We start from the raw sequence: 19,812 nt of genomic DNA on the forward strand, positions 1-19,812 counted from the left end.
TGCCAACAAAGGTCCGTCTAGTCAAGGCCATGGTTTTTCCAGTGGTCATGTATGGGTGTGAGAGTTGGACTGTGAAGAAAGCTGAGAGCCGAAGAATTGATGCTTTTGGACTGTGGTGTTGGAGAAGACTCATGAGAGTCCTTTGGACTGCAAGGAGATCCAACTAGTCCATCCTAAAGGAGATCAGTCTTGCGAGTTCATTGAAAGGACTGATGCTGAAGCTGAAACTCCAATAGTTTGACCACCTCATGTGAAGAGTTGACTCATTGGAAAAGACCCTGCTGCTGGGAGGGATTGGGGGCAGAAGAAGAAGGGGATGACAGAGGATGAGATGGCTGGATGGCATCACTGACTCTATGGACATGAGTTTAAGTGAACTCTGGGAGTTGGTGATGGACAGGGAGGCCTGGTGTGCTGTGATTCATGGGGTCACAAAGAGTTGGACATGACTGAGCGACTGAACTGAACTGAACTGACGCCAAAACAATATTTTTCTCCAGAAAAAAAACAGAACCAGTAGAATTAATATTAGATCTGGATATATATCTCTCCATCACTAACTTTGACTCCATATTCTAATTTTAAGGTACTGGCTCTGGTAATGGTTGGTGGAGTGGAACGTGTGTCAAATTTGTAGGGCTGACCACACAGCAGGAAATTCAAATATGAGTTGATATTCATCATGGAATTCAAAAACCATAGACTGAGTCAGCAGACTGTTGATACAAGTCAATATTGGAGTCTTGAGTCTAACATCTGTAGCCAGACTAGAAACTCAAGTATATTTCTATGTGGAACCTCTAAGGCAGGATTTCTTCTTCTGTGGGAAACCTCAATCTTAAATCTGAAGGCCTTCAACTGATTGGATGAGGTCCACTCACATCATAGGGGTAATGATCTATCTTAGGTCTATATTAGAGCCAACTAATTTTAAATGTTAATCACATCCATAACACTTTCACAGAGACACCAGACTAGTTCTTTTTATTAGAGTATAGTTGATCTATAATATTGTATCAGTTTCTGTTGTACAGCAAATTGATTCACTTATACATATATATATGTATACTTTTCCATTATGGTTTATCACAGGATACTGAATATAGTTCCCTGTGTCATACAGTGAGATTCTGTTGTTTATCCATCTCTATCAGATTAGTTGTTGACCTAAAAATTGGGCAACATAGCCTAGCTGACAGAGAATACACTCCACCACATCTTATTATCTCCATTAGTCAAGGCTTTGATTAAGTTTGTTATTTCCAGTGTCCTTGAAAATTCAGGTACTTCAGTACCTGCCTTACAGATGGCAGGTAATCAAATAACATTTATGAAGTGCATTTATTGAAAACTCCATTGCATATAGCCTTAGGCTCTTCATCTTTATGCATTGTCTGAGTTTAAATTTGTATGCATCTAATTCTTTCCTCAACCTACTATTTCTCCTTACTTTACAATTCCCACAAAACAGCATTCCTCTTTTCATGTGTTTGTGAAAAATGTTTCATAAAATTAATGATCATTGAATTGTTAGGGTAAACATAATCTCTGAGCTTCCCGGGTGGCACTAGCTGTAAAGAATCTACCTGCCAGTGGAGGTGACATAAGAGATGTGGGTTTGACCTCTGTATCAGAAAGATTCCCTGGAGGAGAGCACGCAACTTACTCCAGTTTTTTTTTTTTTTTTTTACTGGAGAATCCCATGGACAGAGGAGCCAGGCAGGTTCATGGGCTCACAAAGAGTCTGGACATGAATAAAGTGACTTAGCACACACACATGCAATCAGTCTCATGGGTCTCTTAATTCAGAATCACACAGTCAAAATATACTGTGCAGATGCTCAATCCAAGATAGGTTAGAGTGCTAATATAGAAAAAAAATCTAGCTCTTCTGGATTTTAGGAGATAAATCTCTTGAGTGTGAGGAGAGGAGATGAGGCATTTAGAATCATTTATCCCACACACATACAAAAAGATTAAACATAGATATAATATTTTTAAAAGTCACTGTTGATATTAAGAGAGCAGCAGCGCAATCCCCAATATAACTCATTGACCAGTAATATTTAGATGAAAACTGAAATATTTAGAGTATAGAATTTTTGATGAAATCTCTTAGAACTTGCTCTTTGCTTGCTCTAAATAAAAATTCAATTTTGGTGCAATGTCAGATTGCATCAGATTTGAGCTTTTGATAGTGAGTTGGTTGAAGATTCATAGAATGTTATTTTATTTATACTTTCATCTCTCTTTTTTCCTTTTTTTTTTTTGTGATGTAGCCTAACTAGATAGGATTCTGGCTATATTTATCCTAGTTGTATGTACTTTCATCTTGTCACCAGCAATAAGTGTGAACTTCAAACAAGTAGAATTCTATCCCAGACTTGTAACTTCAGAACTCAAACTGAAATGGGTTTGGAAAAATGTTTTGATTACAGGTTTAGGGATGACAAGCTTTTCCAAGGTTACCAACTTTTTCACTCTTCTGGTTTTCAAGTATTTTGTCAGCATATCTACATGTCTACAACTCTTTTAATCTTTAACACTTTTTTTTTTCCTTCAGTTCACTCAGCCGCTGTTCTCTATATATACCATGGTATTATTTATTCTTTTCTGGGGACTAGAAGAGCTTGAAAGAAAATTACATATATTTTATCATGTGTGTGTGTGTGTGTGTGTGTGTGTGTATGTTAGTTGCTTAGTCGTGTTCAACGTTTTGCGGCCCCATGAACTGTAGCCTGCCAGGCTTGTCTGATTTCCTAGGCAAGAAGACTGTAGTGGGTAGCCATTTCCTTCTCCAGGGAATCTACCCAACCTAGGGTTGGAACCTGGGTTTTCTGCACTGCAGGCAAATTCTTTACCATCTGAGCCTCCAGGGAAGCCTTGGCTCAGGCCCTCATCATGCATGGGTCTTATATTTTGAAATGTGAAGATTCCAGTCCTGGTTTTGATGCAACTTTAAGTCTAGGGGAACATATTTTCTGCAGAAAGTCTGATGTAAAATGTCTATTATCTAGGCTTAGAATTTCTACATAAGAAAATGGCCTTGTCTTTATAAATAATATGATTAATACCCTATTAGAATGGAGCTTGTACATAGGGATAGTTTGTCCATAGTGTGCAGAATACTCAGGAATCAAGAAAGTGAAACTGAGATTAGAAATGGGAAAACAGACCTCTCTTTCCTATGTCCATATTTTTCTCTATGCTGGTGTTCCCCTCTCCAAGAGCGGCTCAGACTTTAGGGCATTTCTCAATTCCCTTCCCAGCATCTCCTTCTGTTTCTAATCCAATTACTACCTCTTCAAATTCTGTCCACAAAAATAATTGTTAAAACATCAGCCACTTTATACCATGCAGACAATTTATTTCCCCATGAAGCCATTGAACAAACTTTTGAATTCAATACCACTTGTATATTTCAGAAAGGTAATCGAAATGTTTCCCCACTTATTCTGTTCTCAGTGGGTTTCTATTCAAACATGGTTTAATTTACAAAGAATTATAAAATGATAAAAATTTAACCTTTCATCCCTTTGTGATTACAATAGTATCCTGCAAAGGCTACCTAAAGAGAGTAATGTAAACTACCTCTAACTATATCTTAGAAGATCATGCCATAGATTTTAAAAGAAACAAATTTATGAAATTGGTTTTTGAAGCCCTGGATTTAAAGAGGCCTTTTAATCTTTCATTAAAAATCACACTCACGAAATTCTCACATTGTGCCTCTAATGCACTTGAAGTATGCAAGCCTAACATTAGGGGACAGTCGTGGGAAGCATGTAAATTGTGCAACAGTCTTTCAATGGAGTTTTATAGCATATTAATTGGGTCAAGTAATTTTATCTAAAATAACATACTAAGTCTTTGAGAGATTATTAACAAGAACCAGCCAAGTTATTTGGATGTGATCAGAATTATGTACATGTCTCAGACAATGTATTGCCATCACATTTTTTATATGAGGTATAAGGATTCCCTGTATACACCTAAGAGCACATTTTATGTACTTGAGAAAGAAATGTGCTTATAGGAATTTGGAAAGAGCACATTTTATGTACTTGAGAAAGAAGTGTGCTTATAGGAATTTGGAATTTCAATAGAAACTTCTTGAGGCTAAAATTGAAGATCTCAATATAAAAATCATTCATACAAATGTCTTTAAACATGAAACATTTTTATTTGAGAATTACAAAATTATGTAAATCAGTCTATGGCTCTTAAATTACTGTTTCTGGTCTAAGATTTAGCTTTATTCATACAAAAAAAGTACCAGTTGACTTATTCAAAGTAACAGATTGGCATGGTAAAAAAAATAATAATACAAAAATTTAGTTTAAAAAGTAGTACTTTTTTACTTTGTGCATCCCCAGTCTGTCTTCACGTAATTAATCACATTTAATCACTTTAATTAATGCGCTCAGAAATATTTCTTGAATCATCAATATTAGATGTTTTCTTGTGATGTTTCTCTCTGAAGGATAATATTGCTTAAAAAAATCCCTAACTTTCGTCTTTTCTTAATATGTTGAAAACTACATATTTTTTGTAATGTTTTGAGGATTAGATTTATGATCTTCATGATTTATTCTAATTTTAGTCCTTATTTTTTCTTGACATTTCTTAAACTTTATATTTAACTTTAATCTCTTGCTTGATTTACCATTGCTAACATCTTCTATTTCAACAGTAGTTGTCAAAATATTAATTTAACACTGAAAGCTTGTCATTTCATTAATATCTCTTTTTATATTTAGATAGGTCATTAGTCTCAGTGTGAATAATTTGAAGGAAGGAAAACAATATAGTAAATTAATGTCTTTATTTTATTAAATGACTAAATCACAAATTTTAAAAATATTGCTGAAAGTTTACAATGACAATTCAATATTTCTCCATATAATTTATCATATAATGGTTTTATGTTTTCTAAATTTCTTAAAATATGTAGCTTTCAGTGTACAGATATAGTGAATATAATTGTGCAAAAATTATCTTATTTCCTATAGTTTACTTTTGAAATTATTTGAAAAGCTTAAAGATGCAAAAAAAAGGGGGGGATTATATAATCTACGTACCTCAAGGTTTTGCACTGAACTAAATCACAGAGGCAGTTTTGGTGAACTCTTATTCCATATTGTCTTCACTTTATTACTTGAGAATATTCCTGAGCTGGATAGTGTGGCAGAACTTTTTCAGATTTGTCAGTAAAAAGGGACAAGACCAAATGCAATTCTGAAGGCAATATAATAAAGATATAGTTTTAAAAAGAAAATACAAAAAAAATGTACTTTTGATCTATCCTCTTACCCACAAAGAAGGTAGATGCAGAAGTAAATTATTTTTTAATGTAACATTTATTTTTAAAGGTTTACAACATTTGATTTTAAAATGGGTATAATTTTATATTTTACATTAATTAGTACAAACATAGAAAAATATTTTATATGTGTATAAATTATTTGGCCAGTATCCACTCACTTCATACCTCTGAGAAATAGAAGTTTTTTGCAATAATAATCATTAACTAGTTAATAACATGAATCCTGCTAAAATGACTTTTAAAGAATATTGACCACAAAAGTAAGGTGCAATGATACTCAGTATAGGTGTTCCTCTGTGGAGTAAATTAATGTGTGAATTATAATACAGTTTAGTACATGTGTATAATTATCCTCTAACCAGCCTTATAATTTTTGAATATAAATCTACCATACTTCAGAATAATATTTTTCAGTCAATGACATTTTGAAAAAAATGATTAAGCCTGCCTTCCACATAAAGCGCCCTCTGCCAGCTAATATGGGGAGACAGGGAACTCCATCAAGATGAGCCTGTGCCATTTGCATTGTGAGATTACTTTCCTCCAAAAACAAATTCCTAAATGATATACACTGTACTGAACAAATGTAGAGAACACATCAATCATAAAATTACCTCAATTTACACTTCTACATCAACAATTTAAAATGGTTGCTAGACAGAGTAAGCTATTCAGAGGAGGATGACATAGATATACTTAGAAAAGTAATCAGTAAAACATGTTTTGCTCATCAACTAATGTCCCCCAAAAGAAAAATCTTTAAATTAGCATTTAAAAAAATCATGCATTTAAAGAAAGGGAAGGGAACATTTTTCTGGTATACAATCTCGTTCAAATTGCTTGACTTTTTTCACTAAAAGTTTAGCTTTGTTTCATTTTTATCCTATGGATTTATACCAATAATAACTAACTTAATTTACTCCATTTAATAAAAGAACTAGAAAGCATCAAGGAATAGAATCTATATGAAAGTCCCTTAAATGACTAAAGATAGTTTGTTATAGCTTATGATCTCCCAAACTAAACTTCAAGCTTTTTGCCTCAATCCTATTTTGTAGAAGTCATTCCTTCAACTGCCTGATAATCTGTTTCACAGGTATTATTTATTTAAAAATCTACATTTGCTTAAGTAATATAATAACACAGAGAAATGAAATCTATCCAAATAAAATTGCTTGAGTTTATAATACATTTTGGGCTTCCCAGGTAGCTCAGTGGTAAAAATGCCCCTTCCAATGCAGGAGACACAGGAGATGTAGATTTGGTCCCTGGGTCAGGAAGATCCCCTGAAGTAGGAAATGACAGACCATTCCAGTATTCTTTCCTGGGCAATCCCATTAACAAAGAGCTTGGCAGGCTACAGAACATGGGGTCCCAAAGAGTCAGACATGACTAAGAACATGCACAAAATACATTTTAAATGAATCTATTTGAATTAATTTATCTTGATGCTTCAAATGAAATGTCAAGGTAAATTAATCCAGAGTCTTCTTATAGTCCTTTTAATCTTTACTATTAATCCATAGTTAGAATGACCATTTAAACAAATATTCTCTATTGTTACTTAAAAAATTAGAGTCCAGAACAAAGAAGTAACTTTCATCTTTCTATACTTTTTATTTTTATTTTTTGTATGAACTTAAGTTCATGTGTTATCAGGTGAAAAAAGAATTTTTAAATGATTTATATTCACTCTATCTAACCAACTTACCAATTGTGCTTTGTTAAATAAAGTTTGGAAAGAGCACATTTGCTGTTTCATAACCTTTGTACCAATCACCTTTATAAAAATCAAATCTTCATCACTTTGGAGAATGAAATGAAACACAACTAATTTTTTAATTCCAACTATCTATACTACATTTAATTGAACTGATCCATCATGAACTTTGTGCATCCATATAATTTGCATGTCCTGATATCCCCCATATTTGTCTAATTCCTTTAGCACTTAATATTAGCTTTCAGTTCAAAGGACATTTTGTTGAACTCTACTGGTTCTTGTATCTAAAGGGAAACCCATGGTCTTGACATTTAGTTTGATTTTCCCATTATTCAAATTTATGCCTTTCCAAATAGACATTAAGTCCCTGCCCCTGGATTCTCAGTGTTCGCTGAAACTTGTATCAACCCCAAGCCAGGAGATCCAACAAACAAATTATTTAGCCTTGCATTCGCAAAACGTCTAAGGTTCTTTCGTCTCTTATGTTCTGTGGACATTTGAAATTTAATACTCTACAAATTTATTTTTTTTTAAATTCACTCTGCTGAAGATGGCCATCATTAAAAACTCTACAAATAACAAATACTAGTGAGGATTTGGAGGAAAGGGAACCTTCCTACACTGTTGGTGTGAATGTAAATTGCTACAGTCACTGTGGAAATCAGTACAGAGGCTCCTCATAAAGCTATAAAGGGAACTACCATATGACCCAGCAATTCCACTGCTGAATATATATCCAGAGAACATAAAAACACTGATTTGAAAAGATTCATGCACCTTTATATTCACTGTAGTATTATTTGCAATAGTCAAAATATGGAAGCAACCCAATTGCCCATCAACAGATGGATGGTTAAAGATGTGATTTACACATACACACAAACACACACACAGTAGAATATTGGTCATGGAAAAGAATGAGATTCTGGGAATTCCCTGGTAATCCAGTGGTTAGGACTCTGAACTTTCACTGCCAAGAGTCCAGGTTCAGTCTTTGATTGGGGAACTAAAATCTTGCAAGCTGCCTGGGATGGCCAAAACAAAACAAAAAAGAAATTCTGCCATTGGCAACAAAATGGGTGGACCTAATACAATGACTCTAATACTTCTAAAAACTAATAAAATATTTTCTGCTTATGCAGGGTAGAAGTAATTCAAATACCTTTTTTTCTTTTATTAGAACAATGGACAAATTCTAATTAACCCTCTCAATTTCTAGATAAGGAAATTGAGAAAAGATAATTAGCTCAATATCACTGAACTGCAAAATGATAAAGGGAAATTTTTTCTTATTATTATGCAACTCTTATTCTATATTTGAAGCACCTATCTGAAATTCTTAAATATACACAACTTCCCTCCAAAGCATTTTGGAAACTGAAAAAAATGATTAAAAATTCATAGACTCTTATAATTTTCATGAAACGTAGCCCACGGTGAATTTTCTATATGAAAATAACAGGTAGCACTTATTGCTCATTTGACCTTTTCAAAGATAACCTCATTTAACCTACGTATTACTCCTATGTGATTGATAATATTATACAGGTGATATAAAGCTTTAGAGGAGTATTCATACAGCTAATGTGAGTATAAAACTGGATTATGTCTATGTCTGGTTGACCTCAAAGCCTATGTTTTAATCTCTCTAACACATTGCTTCTAAAAAGAAACCAGTCCTCAGTTTTATGATACTGTAATGTTGTCTGCTCCATTTTTATTATATCACTGAAAGACATACATGCATTAACTTTATATTAAAAGAAAGGATGAAAATTTCTATTTCTATGTGGTCTGAGTAACTTTGATATCCTAGAATCAAATAATGCTGTCTGGCAATTTTCTTTGATAAGCCAAATTAAGGCAAATCAGCCCTCAACTGCCATGATTACCTATACTTTGATTAATATGAACTAGACTGTTTATGACATTTTCATAAATGAAATGGCAAGAAGAATTAGATAAATTGAATATATCTAATTGTAGAAAATAGCAGTTGTAAAACTTGTGTTATAAACAATGATCTTGAAAAATTTATGAAAGTACTTTAACTTCATTGCCTTAAAAAAATCCAATAAGGGAGATAACCATTGATATTAAATTGTTTAATATGTTATTGTAAGATCAAGGTTTTTTAATACATTTAGTTATATAAATGTATATATAAAATATAAACATAAGTTATATTTAGCAAAATAAGATTAAAAGGAATACAATATATCTAGTGTATTCATGAATAGCTCAAATTTAAATACAAATATTTATATATATAAAGATTCTAAGTGATTATTTTCCATTTCTATACTATTCTTAGTTTGGTAACAAATGATATGCCACTGGCAGCCATCCAGAGACCATAATTTGAAAATGCTCTAAAATTTGGTATCTCAGTGATTCTGGATAACATGGCATAGGATTTAACGTCATATTTGAGAAATACACACCTTATGGTTCCACTCCCTTTATTTGTGCTACAATAAGTGATATTTAAACATGTGTTTGCTGAACTACTATTGTACTTTCCCCAGTATGTTTGGAAAATGTAGAAATATAGGAATAGCAAAAGCTAACATTTTAGGTGGGTGGGGATGATAATACATGATTAAAGGCCAAATCATGTTGCACCGAATATAAATGCTATGAAAATTCAGACAAGAAGAAATGAATAAGACCCATAGTAATTAGGGATGAATTATATAGGTTTTGGAAATGTGGCTTTAAATGTAGATTAAAAGGAAATTAATTAATAAAATGTGTGATATGCTTTTTAGTCACTGTGGGAAAGTGTTGATTTTTATGAAATTTTGATGAGAACAATCTTGCTGAAGAACAGATCATTTGTTGGAAAATAATAAAGATTACCGTTACATATTTTCAGTAAGATTTAATTTTTTTTTTCTTTCTGCAAAATCTTTTTCTCCCCAGTTCTCAGCTACCTCCAAGCAGAATCTCCTGCCAGTCTTAGGAATCTGACTGGCAGAGAAGCAGTAATGTTAAGCCAGGAGAACTGCTGAACTCTTATTTTCTTAAAAAAAAAATAACTGGAGTATTGTTGCTTGACAATATTGTGTCAGTTTTGCTGTACACCAAAGTGAATCAGCTATGAGTATATCCCCTCTGTTTCGGATTCCTTTCCCATTTAGGTCACCACAGAGCACTGAGTAGAGCTTCCTGTGCTGCACAGTAGGTTTTCATTACTTTATTTTCTACATAGTAGTTTATATATGAAACCAATTTATTTTCATAGTTAAAGATCTGATTAGTGAGAGAATCAGGTCAACAATATGTCTAGGGGTTTTCGAATTTAATGCTTACATTTTTATCAAACATCAAAGCCTCTCTCTTTACCTTTGACTCAAAATTCATTCCCAGTAGTTCATTCATATCTAGAAGCATCTATATACTACTCTTGGATGAACCCACAATGTGGTACCCAAGTTGAGTGTATATAGCTTAGGTAACCTGATTTGTTGCATACTTATTTCTGCCTTCTTTATAATACTTTGGCAGTGTGTTTTCATTCACAGCTATGCAAATGACAGAATGCATTTGTAATCTAAATTATACAAAAGTTCATGTATTTGCCTTTCTTTATATATTAGAGAGACCTAGCCTATAAAGTATGTTTAAACAAGCTATTTTACATGTTGAGTATACTAATGTTCTATATGTAGGGTTATGCATAATTATTATTGTCATTTACTTTCTCATTTTACTACCCCATAGTTTATTTATTACTTTGTAGAATTGCTTAGTTTTTTAAACTTCCAGAATATAAGTCAAGGGCTTCCTAAGTGACTCAGTTGTAAAGAATCTTCCCAAGCTGGTGGAATTATACATAGATGCAGCCACTATGGAAAATAATATGAAACTTCCTAAGAAAATTAAAAATAGAATTACCATACAATCAAGGAATTCCATTTCTGAGTATTATTCTGAAGGAAACAAATAATAAGTTCACTGCAGCATTATTTACAATAGCTAAGATATGGAAGCAACCTAAGTGCCCATCAACAGATGACATGGATAAAAAGACTTGATTTATGTATACCATGGAATATTACTCATCCATAAAGATGAGTGAAACCTTGCCATTTTTGACAATGTAGATGAACCTAGTGGGTATTATGGTAACTAAAATAAATCAGAGGAAGATGAATACAGTATGATTTCACTTATATATGTAATCTAAAAAAAAACACAAGTGAGCAAACATAGCAAGACAGAAATGAAATCATAGATAAAGAGAACAAAAAGGTGAGAGTATCTGAGGGGAGGGGTGGGGAAATGAATGAAATAGGTGAGGGAGATTGAGGTACAAGCTTCCAGTTACAAAATACATAAGTTATGGGGACAAAATGTATAGTGTGGGGGAGTATAGTCAATAATAATGTAGTATCTGTGTATGGTGACAGGTAGTAACCAGATTTATTGTGGTGATCATTTTGCAATATATAGAAAAATTGCATCACTATTTGTGCCCTGTGACCTAACATAGTATCAATTATACTTTAAAAATAAACAGGTAAACAAACTCATAGAAAAGAGATCAGATTTGAGGTTACCCAAGGCAGAGAATGGAGAAGGCAATGGCACCCCACTCCAGTACTCTTGCCTGGAAAATCCAATGGATGCAGGAGCCTGGTGGGCTGCAGTCCATGAGGTTGCGAAGAGTTGGACACGACTGAAGCGACTTAGCAGCAGCAAGGCAGAGAATGGGGAAAGATAGAATTACCTGATTGTGATACAAACTTCTAGTTATAAGATAAATAAATGCTAGGGATGTAATGGATGACATGATGAATTTAATGAACACTGTCTCATGTTATATATGAATATCATTAAGAGAGTAAACAATAAGAGTTCTCATCACAAGAGAAAACAGTTTTGTCTATTATTTTGCATTTATGTGAGATGATAGATGTTCACTAAACTTAGTACGATAATCATTCCATGATGGAAGTTAAATTATTATGTTGTACACCTTAAATGTACACAGTGCTGTATGTCAATTATATCTCAATAAATCTGAAAGAAAAATATATGTTGTCTGCACTTTCATGCAGATGAAGGTAATATGAATGGCAAAGCCTAAGCTATTTACTGTATGGACCATGCAGAATACAAGTTTACTGATATGGGTTCCAGGCTATAACTTACCCTGGTTGTCACTTAATCCTATTAGTTAAATTCCACCTTTAGTAGTTTCTTTAGCTTCTGTTCCCTTCTGGTGACTTCAGGAAAGTCAAGTCTCAGACTTTGCTTTTCTGCTCTATTTATTTTACATTCAATTCCTTTAAGAGTTTATTCATTCTTTTTGCCTTATTATTATCATGGTTGGGTGACAACCAGGAATTAATATTTGGCCTCGCCATTCACCAGGTCTTCCTCCCTCCTTGTCTTCCCCAAAAAACTATTGAATAGGCAATTTGAAATAGAAGCATAATAGACAGAAGAAAGTGTACTGTATTAAAGAAAGTATTAAAGTTGATTCCAAAATTTAATAGAAGATAAATTTAAAAAGGAGAATACATATATACACATGAACACACAAACAGGTACATGAATGCCAGCTATTTAAGATATGGATACACAGATAATCTAGATAGATACATGGTACCTATCTATATAATCTAGCTAAGATTAGGTTTAAATTGCATGTGTGCTCAGCCATGTTAGAGTCTTTGCGACTCCATGGACTGTAGCCTGGCAGGCTCCTTTGTCCATGAGATTGTCCAGGAAAGAATACTGGAGTGTGTTGCCATCTCCTCCATGGAATCTTCCCGACTCAGGGATTGAACCCACGTCTCTGGTGTCTCCAGCATTGGCAGGCAGGTTCTTTATGTCATTTTGATGACAGCCATTCTGGCAGATGTCATGTGATGTCTCACTGTAGTTTTAACTTGCATTTCTCTGATGATTAGTGTCTCTTTTCATAGCCTGTTGTCCATCTGTATGTCTTTGGGAAAAATACCTATTCAGGTTCTCTGTCCATTTTTTAATTGAGTTGTTTGCTTTTTAAATACTGAGATATGTATCGCTTATCCTGTCTGTGATGCAATTGTCTTTGTCCTCACTGTTCACTGTGAGGTACTCTTCGCTGGGTACCCTACTACCCAGGGTAGGCAAGGTGCAAACTTGGAGGCTGGAAGATTTGAGGAGCCATAGGATCTGCAGACATGTTTGTTCTCTTCTGGCTGGCAAGGCAGCCATAATACAGCCTCTCTCCTGGCTGACAGAGCAGCCTTAGCAGCAGCCACAACAGAACCATAAAATAGCCATAAGGAAGCCATATCATAACCTCATATAACATAATCATGGTGCCACTCCAATGTAGCCCCAGTGCAGCAGCAGCAGCCAGGGCTTTCATGGTGAAGCTTATACAGGTGTACTGCAGAAAGTAGCCTGTGACCAAGCGAGTACCTCCTGATGCACACGCACAGTGTTACAAACGATCTCAGCTGTTACATAAACCTCCTGACATGCACGTGCAGTACTATGAGTGATCTCACTGTTGCATAGTCATTAATTACAAAACGTGGGGCCAGGGAGCCTGAACATGCCATCTTGGCTAATTTGCTCTCTCCCCACATGATAGATACTATTTAAATGAGTGAGAGTAGCTATGTTCCAATAAATATTTATTTATGTGAATTTGAATACCATTTGATGTTTACCTGTCACCACATAGTATTCTTCTTTTGACTTTTCTTCAACCATTAAAAAAATGCCAAAAAAAAAAAAATTCTTAGTTCCTAAGCCACATACCAAAATGGGTAGTGGACTGAATTTGGTCTGGGGCCATTGATTGCTAATTCTGTCTTACAACAATGAAAAAACATATTCCAGGAAGAACCAAATGTCTGAAACGGCTGAATATGAGAGAAATGATAAGCAACTTGAGAGCAGGCATTCATTCATATTCATGTTTTTCTTTCCAAACATAGCTTTGCATGATATCTTTCACATAGAAAGTGTCCAATAAATCCTCCCCAACAAGAAGTGAAGACCAATGATTGTAAATTCTGAGGCCTTTGATAAGTTTTCAAGACCTCTCTTTTGGAAGATCCAGGGTTTCTCAAATGCCAGTTTGAACTATGAACAATTTAGAATGAAAGCTCAAGAAATGAAATTAAGGTTCTCGAAAATTTGCTCAAAATATAAGAGAATTAGATTGGTTATTGGAAGGGAAAGCAGATGAATTCAGTTAATGTTTGCTTAAATTACTAAGGCATGTGTATGTTCCAATGCAGCTGGAGGTATAACTAAAGTTATAGATTAAATGTACGCTTCCCAGGTGGTGCTAGTGGTAAAGAACCCACATGCCAATGCAGGAGACATAAAAGACATGAGTTTGATTCCCTGAATTGGGAAGATCCCGTGGAGGAGGGCATGGCAACCTGCTCCAGTGTTCTTGCCTGGAAAATCCCACAGACAGAGGAGCCTACCAACCTACAGTCCATGGGGTCACAAAGAGTTGGACATGACTAAAGTGACTTAGCACATTGATTAAATGTAGGCAGATTGTTTCTGCAGGCAAAGGATAGTGGACAAACCATGATTAGAGAGAGGATGGGAGGAAAGAATAATGCCAGATTCCTGTTGAGTTGGATGAAAGGGAAACAGAGGTGCTTGTAACAGATCCATTCATCCTCGCTATGGATGGCATAGGAGTGACTATGAAGAAAAGGAGGAAAGATACAAGATTGGAGATTTAAGAGCTAAGTATTTTTAATAGGTAATCAATACAATAAATGAAAATGACTGAGTCCTAGAGAAGATGAATATATATATATTCAAACTATATTTTGAATATTCAAAATATATTCAACTATTCAAACTACAATTTTAGTTTAGCAGATCAGGAAGCATCAACACTACTTTAATTGCTAAGTTAAAATTTCCATTATCACTAATGGTATATTCCTTTAAAATTTTGGAAGAAGATAATTCATACACAGGAAATATATAATGAAATATGTAAGTGACCCACAAGGAAATAGATAAGTATTAATTATGAGTTAGAATAGTCTTTTTATTATTGACTCATTCTTATTAGTTCTAAAATCTTATTAACCCTTTTACTCTCAATGGCAGTATAAGTTTCTATGAAGATGATTGAATGATACTCTTTAATATAATTCCTGACAGTTTTCCTCATCGGGATATTATCTTAATCTTCTTTTGCATCTCTGGTATTTTTTAGTTTTTCTTTTATCCCACTGAATGCCTAATGCATGTGAAATATATTCCCCTACTATTCCTATCCTCAGAAATAAGTATTCATCTATGTAACCTGGAAAAAGAGGACTGTTACTATAAAAAGGGACCTAATAGACTATAATCAGAAATAATGGCATAAAGCACAGCGAAGAAAATTTAGGGTGACTGTCAGGAAAGTTCTAATGGCTTTGTAAAAATGATTGTGAGTCTGGTCAGGAACATCTTCTAGTGACAGCATACAAAGTAGGAAATAATTCCCAGCAGAGCAGTTTATTTTACTGTTGAATAGTTTTGTAGCAAAGAGGTGGAAATTGCTCCTGGTTCAGCAGTTGTTTGGCTGACAGTTCTGAGTCAGGTCACTCATGCTTTCTGTTATTTTGGCAGGTTTCATTGTGAGATTTTACATAACAGCAAAGAATTTGTAAACAACTTCCCTATATTCTGAAACTTTTATCAATCTTAGGTCCCACTCTTCCCCACCTTTTCATGCTTCTCAAGTACGTATTTTATATAGTGTTTGGTTCTCATGAAATAGGTCCTTGTCAAAGATGTTCAAGAGTCTTCTAAAGAAAAATGTTGGGTGTAGAAAATAATGTTTCATTGAAAATTGATGAATGAAGGTAAAATCCTGTACTGTGTTCTGGACATGTGCTGAGAACAGATTGCTGCCTTTTGACTTGTGCTGCCTGCCAATGGGTGCCATGGACACTCACTGCTGATGGTAATCTTAATATTATTGTGCGTTCTATAAAATGGTGTTCATTCAAACCCTCCATAACAACCAGAAACATACATTGGATATTTAGTTTTCTTTTTTGTTTGTTTGTTTATGTCCTGGAATCCTGGAACAACTGCACTGTTCAGGAAATACTACTGTTATATGTCCCTAGTGTTTTGGGGAACTTGGTACTTCTGGACTGGATTTTAAAAATGAGTGGGCCCTCCAGGTTCTTTAGAATTAGATCTAAGGGTGGAGAACAAAACCAGCAGAGCACATACTGAGCTTCTCATTTCAAAGTGCTCTGGTTTTTACATTACTTTCCAAATTTTATGCAAGAAAGAGAAGCATCTTCTGTGGTTGTGCTGCCTGAGAATTGTTTTGGTATTCATTTTAGTTACTAAATGCCAGATATGGTTTATCTACTCTCAGTATTATCTTTCATTGAAAGAACTGTTTAGGTGGTGCTGATAATGAACATTTTATTGATTTTGTTTCATGATTATTAAATACAAATGGTGGATGGGCTCTCTGATGAAAAATAATTGTTTTTGTTCAAATTAGGGAAGAAGGAGAGTATTTTAATTGAGCTTTGGAGTTACTACCTAGAGTATACAAATCAATGTTAGACGTGGTACTCAAGAGATCAGGCCTAAATCATAAAAAAGTGCCACACTAGAATCAGTGTTTATCATATTATCGTTAGATAAATATATGCTTATACATATATTTTGTGTAGAGCTCTCTTGCTAGTGGTTTTTCTAACTATAAATAAATTGGGAGAATTACAAACCCAATGTGTGTGTGTTTCACTCAGTCATGTCTGACTCTTTGTGACCACATTGTCTATAGCCTGCCAGGCTCCTCTCTCCATGGAAAGCTCCAGGCAAGAATACTGGAGTGGATAGCCATTCATTTCTCCAGGGGATCTTTCTGGCCCAGGAATTGAACCTGGGTATGCCACATTGCAGGAAGATTCTTTACCACCTGAGCCATCAGAAAAGCAAACCCGTTATACCAGTGAATAAAAGGAAAACCTGGGGCAAAAATAAAGACCTAAATGACATTATTCTACTTTCAATATCTGCAGATGCAAATCAGAAGGACATTAGTATACCTTCAACATTTAATTAATTTTGAAGGATGAAATAGAAGATCTAGCACAAACAATATAATATTCAGCCAGAAGGCAGTTCTAGGGTAATGGAGCAAAATGAAAAAAAAAAAAAAAAGTTTAGACAGATGAAAGAATTTTGTAAAATTTGACCTTGATACTAAATCAAAAATAAAATAAACATTATGAATAAAAAAGCCTTATTATTTTTTCCAAGTTCCTGATTCTCCACAAATTAGAATTCTTCTTTTTCAAGTGAGTTTCGTAGATTTTGAAAGGACTCTGAATGTACCTTGGGTTTGGAGAGACTCTAGATGTATTTAGTGTGGTTTCTGATGTCTGGTACAGAAGTTTCAGACTAGGGGATTTGGAGGAAACATTGGACTTATTATGTATTTAAGCAGTTACTGAGTTATGAACAGGTAGGGATGGATGAAAGGACTATATGAATATAGCAATATTCATTATTACTATAAATGAGCAATTAAACTTGAGAAAATACATTCTAAAGGATTATTCACACTAATTTCTATACACATTTAATGAAATTAACTATGTACTGTATACTGTTTTAACTCTATATATTTTATATAAATATAAATATATAGCATATAAATATATATATCCATATGTATTTATATATATACATATATACAAATATATATAACTTTCTACAGCAAAAGTAGGAAAGTGTCCAACATTAATGTTACTCGTCATATGTCCATGTCCATTTATAATTTAAAGTATTCATTTAACTTTATATTTTCTAAATTTTAGGATGAAGTCTGTCCCAAAGCGGAAGGTGATGATATCCAGAGGTGTGTGTGGGCCTCAGCTGTCAATGTCAAGGACAAGTTCATCTATGTCGCACAGCCAACTTTGGATAGAGTCCTTGTTGTTGATGTGCAGTCTCAAAAAGTTGTTCAGGTATGAATGACCCTCTTCTTGAAAGTGAAAGTAGTTTTAAAGAAAATTTAATGTAATGTAATAGTCATTATGAGGTAACCTGTCAGTTGATTGTTATTGATAACTTGTTTCATTACTTGGATAAATACATGAGTTTTCTGCAAACTCTCCTCTCTACTATTTGAGCCTAAGCAATTAAAGAGGTAATTGAAACAGCTTTTGTTTTCAGCAGTTAGATTCCAAGAATATTTTATAATCCCAACATGACCATTACACAGAAATCATCCTCAGAGTTGCTTTTTATGTATAGAGCAAAGAGAGTCCTTCCTGGTCCATGGCCAATTCAGGTATCCTAGATAAAATGGCACCCCACTCCCGTACTCTTGCCTGGAAAATCCCATGGATAGAGGAGCCTGGTAGGCTGCAGTCCCGGAGGTTGCAGAGTCAGACATGACTGAGCGATTTCATTTTCACTTTTCACTTTCATGCACTGGAGAAGGAAATGGCAACCCACTCCAGTGTTCTTGCCTGGAAAATCCCAGGGATGGGGGAGCCTGGTGGGCTGCCGTCTATGGGATTGCACAGAGTCGGACACGACTGAAGTGACTTAGCAGCATCAGCAGTTACCATCACAGAAAAAGTATTATAGCTTTCTCATTTGATTCATAACAAAGGCTGAACAATAATAGATTTAATGGATAATAATAATTTAGTAGGTTTTACCACAGTAGTAAAACAAATAATATGTGCATAGGTCTATGACAGAGAAAAAAATTTCCAATCTTGCCATGTAATTTTTCCATGTTGCTGTGATTATGGTTATGGAGACTATTCTGGTTTGAGTCATCAACTATTTTATCTCCTGCTCTTTCCAAAACTATCCAACTTGGACCATCTACTTGAATTCAGTCATACAACAAGCAAGGGAAAGGATAGGATTTGCCTCCTGGCAGCCTGGCTTCAGCCTCCTAGCCTCTGACTGTTAGGATCTATGGCTTCTTAGCTCAGAGGAAACAAACTTAAAATAGCATCTTGAGATATGTATCAATATAATCTGTTAAATCAGAATAATAACCGTACACATTTTGTATGTGTGCTCAGTTGTGTTTGACTCTTTGAGACCCCATGGACTGCAGCCAGCCAGGCTCCTCTGACCATGGGATTTCCCAGAAAAGAATATTTAAGTAGGCTGCCATTCCCTACTTCAGAGAATCTTCCCGACCCAGGAATTGAACCCACGTCTCTTGCATCTCTTGCAGTGGCAGGCAGATTACCACTGTAGCACCTTGGAAGCGTACATATCCCATAACATTATAGTAAGGATTATATCAATTAATGGATAAAAGCATTCAAGCATTTATAACAGGGCCTGGTATATGCACTGTATATTGGTTTACTATCAAAATTCTGACAGACCCTGAAATCTAACCATTTCTTACTTTTAGAGATTTTTTTCCCTGCATCAATATTGGTTTGAAGTAGCTGTTAGTACCTCTAATATTGATTCATGACTATAACAAAAAATATTCTAAGTTCAAAATCACGCTTCTCACTATAATAGCTTTTAACAACTTCATATGAATTCATCCAATCATCTATCCATTTTTGTATGCATTTGTTAATTGTCTTTTGTAAGATGTACTTGGTATCACAGATAAACAGATAAAAAGTATCTGTTTGAATGCTCTGATATCTAAAGAGTTATAAATTTGTGGTTCAGTTTCAAATAAGAGAATGAACAGTAGGGTCATGAAAGGATGAATAACTGTCTTCTAGAAAATTCTAAGGCCTCCAGAGTTGCG

The 19,812-nt window shown here is 34.4% G+C and overlaps 1 protein-coding gene across 2 annotated transcripts in view; it reads left to right on the forward strand.

Annotated features, from left to right (window-relative positions):
• FSTL5 (follistatin like 5) overlaps positions 1 to 19,812 on the forward strand; it is a 902,259-nt gene that overhangs the window by 789,675 nt on the left and 92,772 nt on the right. For both annotated transcript variants that reach the window (XM_040250565.1, XM_040250564.1), the window contains exon 13: positions 17,882 to 18,031. In XM_040250565.1, coding sequence (XP_040106499.1) covers positions 17,882 to 18,031 — 150 coding nt within the window. The remainder of the gene's footprint in view (positions 1 to 17,881; positions 18,032 to 19,812) is intronic.

The sequence above is a fragment of the Oryx dammah genome, unplaced genomic scaffold (genome assembly GCF_014754425.2).
Source record: "Oryx dammah isolate SB20612 unplaced genomic scaffold, SCBI_Odam_1.1 HiC_scaffold_12, whole genome shotgun sequence".
Taxonomy (NCBI): Eukaryota; Metazoa; Chordata; class Mammalia; order Artiodactyla; family Bovidae; genus Oryx; species Oryx dammah.